The sequence below is a fragment of the Gadus chalcogrammus genome, chromosome 9 (genome assembly GCF_026213295.1).
Source record: "Gadus chalcogrammus isolate NIFS_2021 chromosome 9, NIFS_Gcha_1.0, whole genome shotgun sequence".
Taxonomy (NCBI): domain Eukaryota; kingdom Metazoa; phylum Chordata; class Actinopteri; order Gadiformes; family Gadidae; genus Gadus; species Gadus chalcogrammus.
Window position 1 is genome coordinate 7575242 of NC_079420.1, and position 12265 is coordinate 7587506.

At 43.6% G+C, this 12265-nt stretch overlaps 2 protein-coding genes across 3 annotated transcripts; both read left to right on the forward strand.

Moving 5' to 3' along the window:
* Positions 1-319: 319 nt before the first annotated feature.
* On the forward strand, positions 320-4060 carry slc35b4 (solute carrier family 35 member B4). Its single transcript, XM_056598511.1, has 10 exons — positions 320-594; positions 851-964; positions 1078-1180; positions 1278-1327; positions 1451-1532; positions 1694-1754; positions 1924-2033; positions 2338-2413; positions 2556-2631; positions 3052-4060. Exons 1-10 carry the CDS (start codon positions 518-520, stop codon positions 3305-3307), a joined length of 1005 nt encoding a protein of 334 aa, XP_056454486.1. The 5' UTR covers positions 320-517; the 3' UTR covers positions 3308-4060.
* Positions 4061-4234: 174 nt separating this feature from the next.
* chchd3b (coiled-coil-helix-coiled-coil-helix domain containing 3b) lies at positions 4235-12013 on the forward strand. Of its 2 annotated transcripts, XM_056598497.1 has the most exons (9): positions 4235-4426; positions 5180-7442; positions 7937-8030; positions 8327-8507; positions 9048-9062; positions 9294-9377; positions 9512-9582; positions 10111-10249; positions 10677-12013. In XM_056598497.1, the coding sequence occupies exons 1-9, from the start codon at positions 4346-4348 to the stop codon at positions 10698-10700; spliced, it is 2952 nt and encodes a 983-aa protein (XP_056454472.1). In that variant the 5' UTR covers positions 4235-4345; the 3' UTR covers positions 10701-12013. The 2 variants fall into 2 exon arrangements, with proteins under 2 accessions (XP_056454472.1, XP_056454474.1); XM_056598499.1 differs by lacking the exon at positions 9048-9062.
* The last annotated feature ends 252 nt before the right edge of the window (positions 12014-12265 follow it).

Here is a 12265-nt window from a genome sequence, read left to right on the forward strand (position 1 = left end):
AAATTATTTGTGACTTGTTTGCGATATATGTTGGAGGAGCCATAGAACTACAACTCCCAGAAAGTATGGCTACGAAAGAGATACTTACGGTTTACGGCATTTCTCGGCGCGTACTTGTTTGTAGTTCCTTTGCGCCCACACGTCAAATTACGATTTATAGGTATTGTTACGGTTTATGGGTATTTTTCTAAATAATTTTAATTGTCAAACTACAAACTGAGCTCGTATTAAGGTTGTTTTATTTTCCTTAAATGTTAAACTTAACTTAATCATTGCTCCGACACATGAACGTGCATCGTGAACTGGGGTCGCAACAGAGTGCACGAGCACGTCAGCCGGACGCAAGCTCCATACGAAACTTCCGCGGATTTGGACGAAGCTACACTCAGACGTGGACAACTAAAATAAATTAGTTTTTCATCTTGGTGTCCTCTTAAGATTATGTGTTGTATCACCGTGCACCGAACCAACCCTTGTTTAATAAAGTAACTTTTTACAATAAGCTTGTAAGTCAATTATGGGTACCCTATTAGCGATACTTCTGGTTTTTGTCGGTTGCTGCACTAATGTTGTGTTTCTGGAACTACTTGTAAGGTCAGTGTGGATTAACGTGATCATATGCATTTATTCTCTGCCCTATTATGCATATACCAGCTATAACTGTATGCAATTTATCAATATTTAAAATTTGACGCTGTGTCGATTTGTATCTACTTGTATCCCTTCTTGTCAGGGGACAAGAAGAGGTAGTGCAGTGTTTCAAAGTGCAGTCTTGTAATAACAGACTGTTCCATAATTGTAATAGGTTATGTGTAACACCCCAATTGACACTCTTATGCTATTCACACAGAGATTTTCCAGGATGTGGGAACATCGTGACCTTTGCCCAGTTTGCATTCATTGCATTGGAGGGGTTCATTTTCGAGAGCAACTTTGGGAGGAAGAAATCCACAATCCCGATGCGGTATTAAAGCCTACTGATTTTAACCAACAAATCCACCTGTGCGATTGTATCTCCTTGTTGCACAACGGATATGCTAATAATTATTCTTCTGTTTCATCTATTTTGTTTTTTAGAAATTATGTGATCATGGTTACCATGTTCTTCACAGTCAGTGTGATCAACAACTATGCCCTTAACTTTAACATTGCAATGCCATTGCACATGATTTTTAGATCCGTGAGTATTTGTTTTTCTGGTCTAAAGAAGCTTTCTACCATCCATAACTAATATTTAGAATGAAATACTGTAATTAATTGCATGCCTTTGTTTACAGGGATCTTTAATAGCAAACATGATCCTTGGAATTATCATTCTCAAAAAAAGGTATTCCCACTTCGATCTCAATTGTAATGATTTTACGTTTTTGAAAAATTAGAACTTCAGAGACTTAATTAGTACCATCATGGCTCATTCATTTAATCTCACTGTTTCTTCCACTCCTTGCAGGTATTCAGCAAGCAAATACATGTCAGTCGCACTCATCTCTGCCGGGATCTTTATATGCACCATAATGTCTGCTAAACAAGTGGTGAGTCTTCCACAGACGTTGTTGTTGTAGTATATATATTACATGCAAATCGTCCTGATCGAAAATCACATATCCCTGATCCTGACCCTGTTACCGAAGTGACTCTGGATATTATCTGTTTTGTATTGTATGCTCACTGTTGGGAAATGTTGTGTTGACAGAATGTAGCAAATAATCCTTCCGATGAAGAAAGTGTCCACACCTTCATACACTGGCTGATAGGTGAGGGGTTTTAATGTGGTCTCATCATACTTTTCACTCTATTTGTTGGTTCATGGTTTATGTCGACTGACTTGACATGTGTCCATGGAGCGAAGTCTTAACAATGTCAAACCGTTTTGAAGGATTCAGATCACACTGACATGCATCTTCTGAATCATTCTACCTGCAGGGATTGCCATGTTGACGTTTGCTCTACTGATGTCTGCCAGGATGGGCATCTTCCAAGAGACTTTATACAAACAATACGGCAAGCACTCCAAAGAGGCCCTTTTTTATAATGTGAGTTAAACTTTCTCTCTCCAGTTCATTCCTCCAAAAAAACATGCCTAAATCAAATTGTTGCTATCAAAGGGATCGCTCTTACATTTTTTTGTATGAACATGACATGGTAGTCAAATAGGCCACTTGACTGAATAAAACAGCATTGTTGATTATTCATTAGTACAAATATTCTGCTCTCTTTCTCTTGGATCCCTCATGTTAATGAGGATTCAAGTTTAGAGGAGTTTTTCAAATCGCTTTTTGAAGGGTTCCCCTTGAGACACAAATAGATTAGGCATATGATCTGTTCCCCCCCCCCCAGCACTGCTTGCCGTTACCAGGGTTCCTGCTTCTCTCTTCGGACATCTATAACCACTGCATACACTTCAACCAGAGCAGTGAGTCCATCTGTTCTTTCACACTCATGCTCAATATTCTTCTGCCGTACTGCAGCAGATAGACATGCAACCGTGTGTCTCTTTGTAAATCATCATGTAGCGACTGTAGGTGCGATGTAAATGTCAATGTTTCTTTCCTTAGCTCCTGCAGAGATCCCTGGGATCGGGCTTACTGTACCTGTGATGTGGCTATACCTCCTGATTAATGTCATCACCCAGTATCCTTACAAAAATAGCATTTCAAGTGGACATTTAGTTCGCCATTGCCTTTCGTCGGGGCACTGTGGATTTGACCAGTGCATAAATGTGTCCTGCAGTTGGTATGTGATGTTGACAAGCTAAGGCTACAATACTACAGTACTGTTTTGTTAAGTACTGTGTTCATTCCAGAGCTGAGCTAACATGACAGTCCAACTACAGGACATCAAGAGCAGCATTATTATTACCCATTTTAATCGTGTATCAATTCTGCGTCGCCCTGCGGCCTGAATTTTTCCTTTTGAACATAAAGTTATCTAGAGGTTCCCTCATGTTCATGGACATTACTGTCTACGTTATATCAAAACGATAGCTTTCAAATAGCCCTTCAATGGTCCCTGTACTTCCCCAGAGTGTGTCCCCTGACTCCCGGCCCTCAGATACGTGTGCATCCGCGGCGTGTTCATCCTGACCACGGAGTGCGCGTCGCTGACCGTCACCCTGGTGGTGACCCTCAGGAAGTTCCTCAGCCTCATCGTCTCCGTGTGGTACTTCCAGAACCCCTTCACGGTCTGGCACTGGGTGGGCACGGCGGTGGTCTTCCTGGGAACACTGCTGTACACGGAGGTGTGGACCAGCGTGCGGGCGGCCCTACGGAGGGCTGACGTCAAGGGGGTGGAGGCGAAGAGGCAGTGATCAGGCAGCCTGGGACTGGTCGTCGCTGACCTGCGCTGTCATGTCCGGAGATTTGGGAAACCAGATACATTTTTTTGGAGATTTTTGTCTTTTTTTGTTTGGGTTGTTCCATCATTGGTTTTGGGTTTTAGCTTTATTGCACAATTCTATTATTGATTTGTAGCTACAATACCTCACCAGCACTCTGTTTACAAATGTGCCAATTCTTATTTTGGTTCTTCCTCATTTGCTTGTTGACAGTTGGTTTCTTTTGTTGTGGTAATATTTATTTGGATACCTGACTTTTGAATGACACTATTGCGAGACTCTGAGATTTGTTTTGTGTGAACAAGCCCTCGTCTTTACAATTGCTATCAGATTAACTGCCAATATAGCTCCTATCGTGTCTTCTCTTTGTAGATAGAGGAGGCTGCTGGAAGGAAAAAGGCACACTGTAACGTGACAACATTTAGACATGGCAATCTGTTTGGACCGCTGGTCATCTGTTGTGTCTCAGAGGTATTAGACCATACTAAATGCCACAAAGGTTAGGCCATACTAAATGCCACAAAGGTTAGGCCTTTTGTACATGTGAAACCCTTGTATTTGGAATAGAATAAAAAAAACATGACAATAGTCAATAGAAGAGTTCCTTTTTGTATGATCAGTTATGGTAAACATGAGTATATATTCTGGGGTCATGTACCGGATTATTTATAATATGCAAGTAATACAAGAACGTAATAAATTGCAATTGCGTGCAGAAATTAATCTTAATTTATTTATAAGTACACAGAAAGGATTATTAGGAACACAATGTACGTTCACAGACTCATCCGTCATCACTGCGACTATCGACCAATCAAGATGGATGTTGTTAAACACCCTCTGCAGTCGTCCAATAGAAATGGGTCATGCTTCCGATATTGAGAAGTGGGAAGGGCTGTTTCACAGCTGTATGAAGAACTCGTGTGGACGCTGACTGCATGGGTTTGACCTATGTTGCAAAAAACATTTACATAGTCTTCTGTCAACGATTTTTATTTATTTCGGGTGAATATGGGAGGTAATGGTCCTAGCCAATTTGCACATGAAGGCGATGGTGAAGGCGGTGGAGTGTCTTTTGTGAAGGGCATTCGGGTGAGTTCGTTGTGAAAACTAATGGCAAAATGCTCGTACAGTAAAGTAAAACCCAACTCCCAGCAGGAATAATGTGTAGGGGGCTACTGCTCTGACCTTGTGCGTAGCATCTTGCAATGCACTATCATTGATATGCACAATCCTATATGTTGATATGGTCTATGTTCCCCTAACTAAAACAAATAATACAAAAATGAACTATAACCTCAAATTGCTGAATGCTTCGACATTCCATAACATGCCACTAAACCAACCAATGCTTTGCGTGGTCGAACCCTATTCCTTCCACTTGAATAATCCAGAACCGTGGTAACTCCCTAAGTGGAATGTCTGACCCTTTACGGTGAAAAAGTTAACTATCTATTAACTATAACTATTGAGGATTAAAGGTGCAGTGTGTTGGACTTCGTGAAATCTAGAGGAGAGATAATAGATTGCAACCAAGTGAATACTATGACGCATGGGGATGCATCATAGTGGGCTCTGTTGTAGATATAAAGGGCTCATTCTAAGGTAACGAAAACACAATCCTTATTTTCATGGGATTATAAATTTATTAAAACATGCTTATGAAATAATACCAAATCTCCACCCACCAAATTATGTTCCCTTGGATGGCAGTACATTTTACACCCTCAAGCTTTTAAGGATAATAAATAAATAAGTTTCAACTGAAAGATGAATTTCTTTCCCTAGCATTCGATTATTTATGTCCCCCATAAGCCAATCTGACGTCCTCTTCCATTTTCACAGCTGTCAGACCGAGTTGTCCACAGAATGAAAGAGTCTCAAAAGGTGGCCAGACCTCATCCATCTGATAATAAACAACAAGCGCCCTCACACCCTGAACCAGAAGCAACAGCGCCCACAGCCCCGGCACCTTCTGCTGAGCACGTCTCAACACCGCCGGAATCTCCCATAGCTCCACTCATCCCCACCCTACCTGCCCAAGAACCGACGGCTGCCTCAACACCTCCCATCGCCCAGCCCATAAAACTCACCACTCCTCCGCCTGTGAAGTTCCATTCGGCCCCTCCCCCTGTTGCACACCAAGAGCCTATAATGGAAACCACGACGGAGCCTGTTGCCATAACGATGACCTCCCCTGTCCCCGAACCCGAGGCAACATCTAAACCGCTTTCTGAACCTGAAATGGTTCTTCCCACATTAGTGGAACCCATCACCCAATCTGTACCTCCTCAAACTGAAACTGCTCTTCTTACCCTGGTGGAACCCATAGTCCAATCTGTACCTCCTCCCCAAACTGAAACATCTCTTCCAACCATAGTGGAACCTACAGTGCCTCCTCAAACCTTAGTGGCTCCTCCTACCCTGGTGGAAACTATAATCCAATCTTTATCTCCTCCTCAAACTGAAACAGCTCTTCCTACCTTGGTGGAACCTACAGTCGAATATGTACCCCCTCCTCAAATTGAAATGGCTTCTCCTACGTTGGTGGAAGCCATTGTTCAATCTGTACCTCCTCCTCAAACTGAAACATCTCTTCCAACATTGGTGGAATCCACAGTCCAATCTTTACCTCCTCCTCAAACCGAAACAACTCTTCCTACATTGGTGGAACCCATAGTCCAATATATTCCCCCTCCTCCTCCAACTGAAATGGCTCTTCCTACCTTAGTGGAACCTATAGTCCAATCTATAGTGCCTCCTCCAACTGAAACGGCTCTTCCAACCTTGGTGGAACCAAAAGTCCAATCCATACCTTCTCCCCAAACTGAAATGGTGCTTCCTACGTTGGTGGAACCCATAGTCCAATTGGTACCTCCTCCTCAAACTGAGACAGCCCTTCCTCTCTTGAAGGAACCTATAGTTCAATCTATAGTGCCTCCCCAAACTGAAATGGCTCTCCCTCCCTTGGTGGAACCTATAGCCCAACCTGTGCCTACTCCTCAAACTGAAACCGCTCTTCCTATGGTGATGGAACCTGTAGTCGAATCTATAGTCCCTCCTCAAACCGTAGTGGCTCTTCCTACCTTGGTGGAACCGGTAGTCGAATCTGTACCACCTACTTTAATTGAAACAGCTCTTCCTACATTGGTGGAACCTATAGTTGAAGCTATATCCTCTCCCCAAACTGAAATGGCTCTTCCTACGTTGGTGGAACCTATAGTTGAATCTATACCCTCTCCCCAAACTGAAACAGCTCTTCCTACCTTGGTGGAAACGGTAGTCGAATCTGTTCCACCTACTTTAATTGAAACAGCTCTTCCTACATTGGTGGAACCTATAGTTGAATCTATATCCTCACCCCAAACTGAAATGGCTCTTCCTACTTTGGTGGAGCCTATAGTTGAATCTATACCCTCTCCCCAAACTGAAATGGCTCTTCCTACTTTGGTGGAACCTATAGTTGAATCTACACCCTCTCCCCAAACTGAAACAGCTCTTCCGATCTTGGTGGAACCCAAGGTTCTCCTCTCTGCTCCAGTTGAACCTCCAATCCCTACTGAGGCTGAAGTCACTACTCCCTCTCCACCTCATCCCCAAACATTGCAACAGTGCGCCATAGTCGAAGAGCAACAGGAGACCCCATGTGCTACTCCAGTGGCAGAACCTACTCTCAATGTACCTCCCATTTTCCTCCCGGCTCCAGTTGAAATGGAGACCTCTCCCCCCAAGCCTTCTGAAGCCATCCTCGTTACCACCAGCGTCGCTCCATCTGTGGGAGACAACATCACTGCTGTTCCAGTTCTATCCTTTGAATCTGTTGCTCCTCCAAGCCCCGCTTTCATCGATATCGAGCACTGTGTGGTCTCTCAGACGGCAGTCTCCGAGCCTCCAACCCCTGCAGATTTACCCCAACCCTGTCACTCCATGGAGGTTTCTCTCTCAACCTATGAATCGGCGGCAGCAGAACCCCCAACGGAGCCCATAGACATGGAGCCGCCCCCGCAAGACGCCGAGGCCGAAGTCCAGAGCTCAACTTCCCTTCCTGTTACTGAGGATCTGTTTCCTGTATTCATCTTGCGCCCGCAACCTGTGCCTGATGTCACAGGTGCGTCTCTCTTTCTTTATTTTGTATCACAAACCTGTGTAAGGTAGCAACAATGCAGCAAAAATCATGTTGGTTTCGACACGGGCCCTGTGAAGGCTGCCTTGCATTCCTCACATCTATACTGAACCGGCTTGTTATATTTATACATTCAACATCCAATGCACACACACACACAAACCAATTCAAACAATTACCACACTGCTTTTGTTTCATGTAACGCATTTACATCTTTACTGATATTGTACATGGTTCTGCAAAAAAAAAATTGCACATTTTTTTTGTGGGAGTTGTAGAGTTATGTTTGAGTTACGCAATGTTTACTTTTTGGAGGTTGCCATTGCTGGTGGAAGCCATCTTGTTTCCCGACACCACAGTAGTGGTATCCATCAAAGACTCCATGTTAAATTAAGATAGGATGTCACTAGCCCCATAACCCTGTGGACTCTTATTTAATCGAATGCCCTGGCTGATGATGTCCTCTTGTTTATCCTCAGTGGATGAAGACGAGCTCAGGAGGAAGGTCAAAGAGGCGCTGCAGGAAGGTCTGGCTGAGGAGATCACCCAGAAGAAACAGGAGCTTCAACTACAGTAAGGAAACAGTGGGGCACAGACCAGGGTCTTGTTCACGAGTTACTTGTTCTCTTTGACCTTTACATATGAACACATGTCACTCTATGTAAAGGCCTGAGATATTTTGCACATGCATCAATCATGTGAAAGTGGCTATGGTAATGTGTAGTTTGGATAATTCTAAAGGCCAAGTCAAGTGCAAATGCTCTTACACAAAATCAAATACGTTGGAATGCAATCATAAATAATAAATGTTGTTCATTTTAGACGATGGTCTTAACACTACGTGTCTGGTTTTCACGTCTCTCTCCCAGGCTGGAGGAGGCCAAGGCAAAGGCCAGGTCCGAGGCGTGGGCAGCAGCACAGCTACAGATCCAAGAGCAGGTGAAGCAGACCCTGGAGGCAGAGAAGGCCGGCCACGTGGAGCAGCTCAGAAACGCTCTCCTGACCGAGCGCATGAAGTGCGAGGACGAGCGGCTGATCGCTCAGGTGTATGTAAGTACACAGGGGTGAGGTAGTGGTGTTCCTCAGACTGGTTCAGGCAGGGTGCAATATGGCAACCCGCCCCCTTGTGGAAGTGCATGTCGTATTTCATAACCTTTTTATAGGTCGTTTTTTGTTCAAGACGAAGCTCTGCCGCCCTTATTCTCTCCCTCTCCCCATCTTTGTTTTAATTATGTCCTTGTGCAGCTTTTTCTAGCTCTTCGCATTTGGCAAGAAAGCGTGCTAGCACCATTCCTAAGATAGCACTGCTCCTAAGATAGCTCCGTTCCTACTGGCTGACCTAGGGGGCGGTATCGTTGTCTATAGCATTACCCTCGCATAGAATGGAAGCCTCAGAAGTGTGTCAGTTGGTGTTTCTTGTTTCATAATTGCAGGGAATTGGATGTATCCAACCACATTTAACTTACTGCACCTAATATAATTTGTAAAGGTCTACTCCCTGGTGCGTGTCTGTGTTCTGAACTGGAAAGCTGCTCGTTTTCATAATCTCACCACCCTCCTTTGTTTCTCTTGCCATGTTCCATGGCTCAGTTGTTGGAGTTGAAGGTGAGCTTCACTCATGCATGGCTGACTCCTTCCGTTTTTCCTTTGTCAGATTGCAACCTTGGTAGGGTACTCTTTGTTGCATCATGCGTTTCATTTGCAGAGCGTTTTCGTTTTAATCCACACGTTTATCCAGATTACTTTTGGCTCGAGGTATTTTGAGGTGTGTTTGCATGAGCCGCTTGTGATATAGTAATCTCATAACTATAAAACTGTTTTATTCCTTTTTTTTAGGCCCATAAACTCGATGAAAAAGAGAGGGCATTGAAGGAACAAGACCAACGCTTCAGGGAACATCTCGACAAACTGGAAGAAAAAGTAAGTGATCGTCCTCATAATATATCCCTGTGTCTATTATTCTCTCTGTCTAAACTGAACGTACACATTCCCTGTCTCAGTGATGTCTCATCCCACTCAGTAAGGGTTTTTCGTCTGCGTCTCTTTTTACACAGAGGTCTCAGTTCTACAAAGTCAGCGCCGAGAACTTCAAGAAGGGACAAGAGGAGACTCACGCTCGTTTTGCGTGAGTACATAATCAAAGACAAAGAATTCTCCATTATTCGGGGGGACGATGCACGTTAAACGTGACATATTATATCATGTGTGAGTGTGATTGGCCGTTGCAAGCCGTTTTGTAAATCGGACTATTCTGATATCACAAGTGGGAGTGTCTACCTAGATGTATGACCGATACACGGACACGCCCACTTGTGATGTCAGAAGAGGCAGATTTTCACAAGTGAGTTTCTTAGTACAATTTATCTCTTATCGTGAGTTGCGTCTCTGTCGAGCCAGGTTTTCCCAAGAAAGCCTGGGTATGTTCAGCGAGTTTCGTAGTATACCCCACTGGTGGTATAATATGTCACCTTAGATATAAACTGCATTCGTTGTACTTACTTATGCAATGGCAATAAAGTTGAATCTAATCTACTCTTTAAGCGCTACGAAGCTCAGTCTTCCTGTGTGGCTGTTTTGAAAGTGGATGCTGGTCGCCTAACAAACAGCGTTCTCAACCTAGAACTCCCCCCCCCTTCTTATCTTCTGCTGGTAGGCGCTACAACGTCAGCCCGGCATGCGGTGACCTCCAGAGTCGTGTGATGAACTGTTACCGGGACAACGCGGGCCAGGGCCTCGTCTGCTCCCCCATCGCCGCCGCCTACATGCAGTGTGTGGCCGACGCCAAGCTGCAGGTGAGCCTTCCCCCACGCCCCCGACGTATCTCCCGTCACACCCCAACCACTGCCGAGGTCCTCTTGGGTCCGACATCACACATGGAAGACTACTCTGTCTTGTACCCTCCCTGATGGTTGATCAAGGGGCCGGGTAGTGGATGGTTTACATCGCAGCTGAAAGCTAGTGGGTCCACAGTCTACCTGTAGACCTCTTTGAGGTCTACAGGTAGACCTCTCTCACCTCCCCCCCTTACCCCTTACCCCTGCTCTTTAATGTCATGCATCTGAATCCCCACGTTTGTCTCTTTTGATCAAACCAACCACTAAATGACTAGAACGAGCAGTGTTACATTGCACGCTCTTCAGTGTTACCATCTTGTTCTCACCGTATTGTTTCTAACCTTCTTTTTTTTTTTTTTTTTTTTTTCTTTCCTTCCACCATTAGAACAAGCTGAGCACCGGAGGTTAGCGCGGTCTGTGGTAAGGACTTTGCATATTGTGTCACTCCTTGCGTGCACAAGAAAAAGAACAAGCACAGGTTCTCACACCGCAAGGGAAACGGAGGACACGCATCCACAAGACGGCCGACGGCGAGATTCTTTTAGATACAGAGATAGTGACGCACGCCGACCCAAAGACTTCTATCCACTCGTCCATCAGTCCCAAGCGTTCCTGGGGTTATTGTGTGCAGTGATGACGGTGTGCTGTTAACTCTCACTGTAAATATTCAATACACTCCATGCTAATGACAACATCACCCTTATCACCTGTTACATTGAGTGCTACGGCCGTCACAAACACGGCCCTCGACAGAAGAAAGTGAGAATGATCAATTGAAATTTAAACCTCAGTGTCATAGAGTTTTAGATTGTAGTTTTTCTTTCTTGTGTGACTTAAGATAGGCATTTATTTTGTTTGGCTGATGATAATGTAATGAAGTATGTGTTTATGTTTTGTAATCCAACATTTGCACATGTGCCTTATCCTCTATTATGATCAATGTATTGGAAACTGCGTTTGTTGATTGATTGAAAATGATTTGAAACACCTGCAGCCGTGTTCTTTTTTGTCTTTCAAAACACGGTCAATGTTATCAATCTATATTTATTTTGGTTTTATCTTGAATATAACGTCAGATAGTACTGCCCTCTTGTGGATCTGAAACAACTCGTGGAATTGTTTTTTGTTCAGAGCAAGTAGCCTGCAATGCCGGTGAGTGAGGTAAGGTTTGTTAGTTATCCTGCGGCAAAGGGCAACACTTTGATAACGTTCAACATTATTCAAGAGGATAGTGTGTATATTATTATATAGTCGCTTGTTTGGGTTATATTTGGGTCATCCTGTTGGGTTGGGTATTTGTCGGGTTGTTTTCCTGTCGGGGTTATTCAATGTTCTAGTACATATGGTCGCCAGATTGTCTCCAATGCCAGCGTACTCTTCCTGCATACCGCCGCGGAGGGCAGAAGCACCTGCCAAGGAAGCGCTTGTGCGGTACAATGACAATGTAAGTTTACATATCGACGTGTGCTGATCTGTAATCTGCTAGATTCAAGTCCAGGTTGTGAGATTCGAAGTTAGGGAAAATACGACATGTTGGTTATTTGGTTAGTGAGAGAGGGACCCAACCTGTAGATGATCAGGATCCAACAATTGTCAATATTGGTGTTCAGACCGAATTTCGTGGTGGATGTTTGTTTGCATGCTCGCCATTGGTAGATGGTGGATATTCATTTAGCATTATAACCTCATTCTGTTATTAATCCTTCATTTATTTATATATATATATATATATATATATATATATATATATATATATATATATATATATATATATATATATTGAACAGTAGTCTCAAAGAAGAAAATAATTTAATTACTTTTGGATGAATAGGCTAACGTGGAGCTATTGTGATCGACGTTGAACTTATTTGACAATATCTATCTGAATCTCATTTGTTAGTCAAAAGGTTTGGATAGGCCAGACTATGTTGTTGTTTGCTTGTTGAGCATTATGATTAGTATATGCATGGATAG

Excerpts from the sequence above, each read along its gene's own strand:
- slc35b4 (XM_056598511.1), top strand. The coding sequence starts at position 518 with ATGGGTACCCTATTAGCGATACTTCTGGTTTTTGTCGGTTGCTGCACT. Across the intron at positions 1,755-1,923 it reads CTTCATACACTGGCTGATAG|GGATTGCCATGTTGACGTTT; the intron begins GTGAGGGGTTTT and ends TTCTACCTGCAG. Across the intron at positions 2,034-2,337 it reads AAGAGGCCCTTTTTTATAAT|CACTGCTTGCCGTTACCAGG; the intron begins GTGAGTTAAACT and ends CCCCCCCCCCAG.
- chchd3b (XM_056598497.1), top strand. The coding sequence starts at position 4,346 with ATGGGAGGTAATGGTCCTAGCCAATTTGCACATGAAGGCGATGGTGAA. Across the intron at positions 8,031-8,326 it reads AAACAGGAGCTTCAACTACA|GCTGGAGGAGGCCAAGGCAA; the intron begins GTAAGGAAACAG and ends TCTCTCTCCCAG. Across the intron at positions 10,250-10,676 it reads TGGCCGACGCCAAGCTGCAG|AACAAGCTGAGCACCGGAGG; the intron begins GTGAGCCTTCCC and ends TTCCACCATTAG.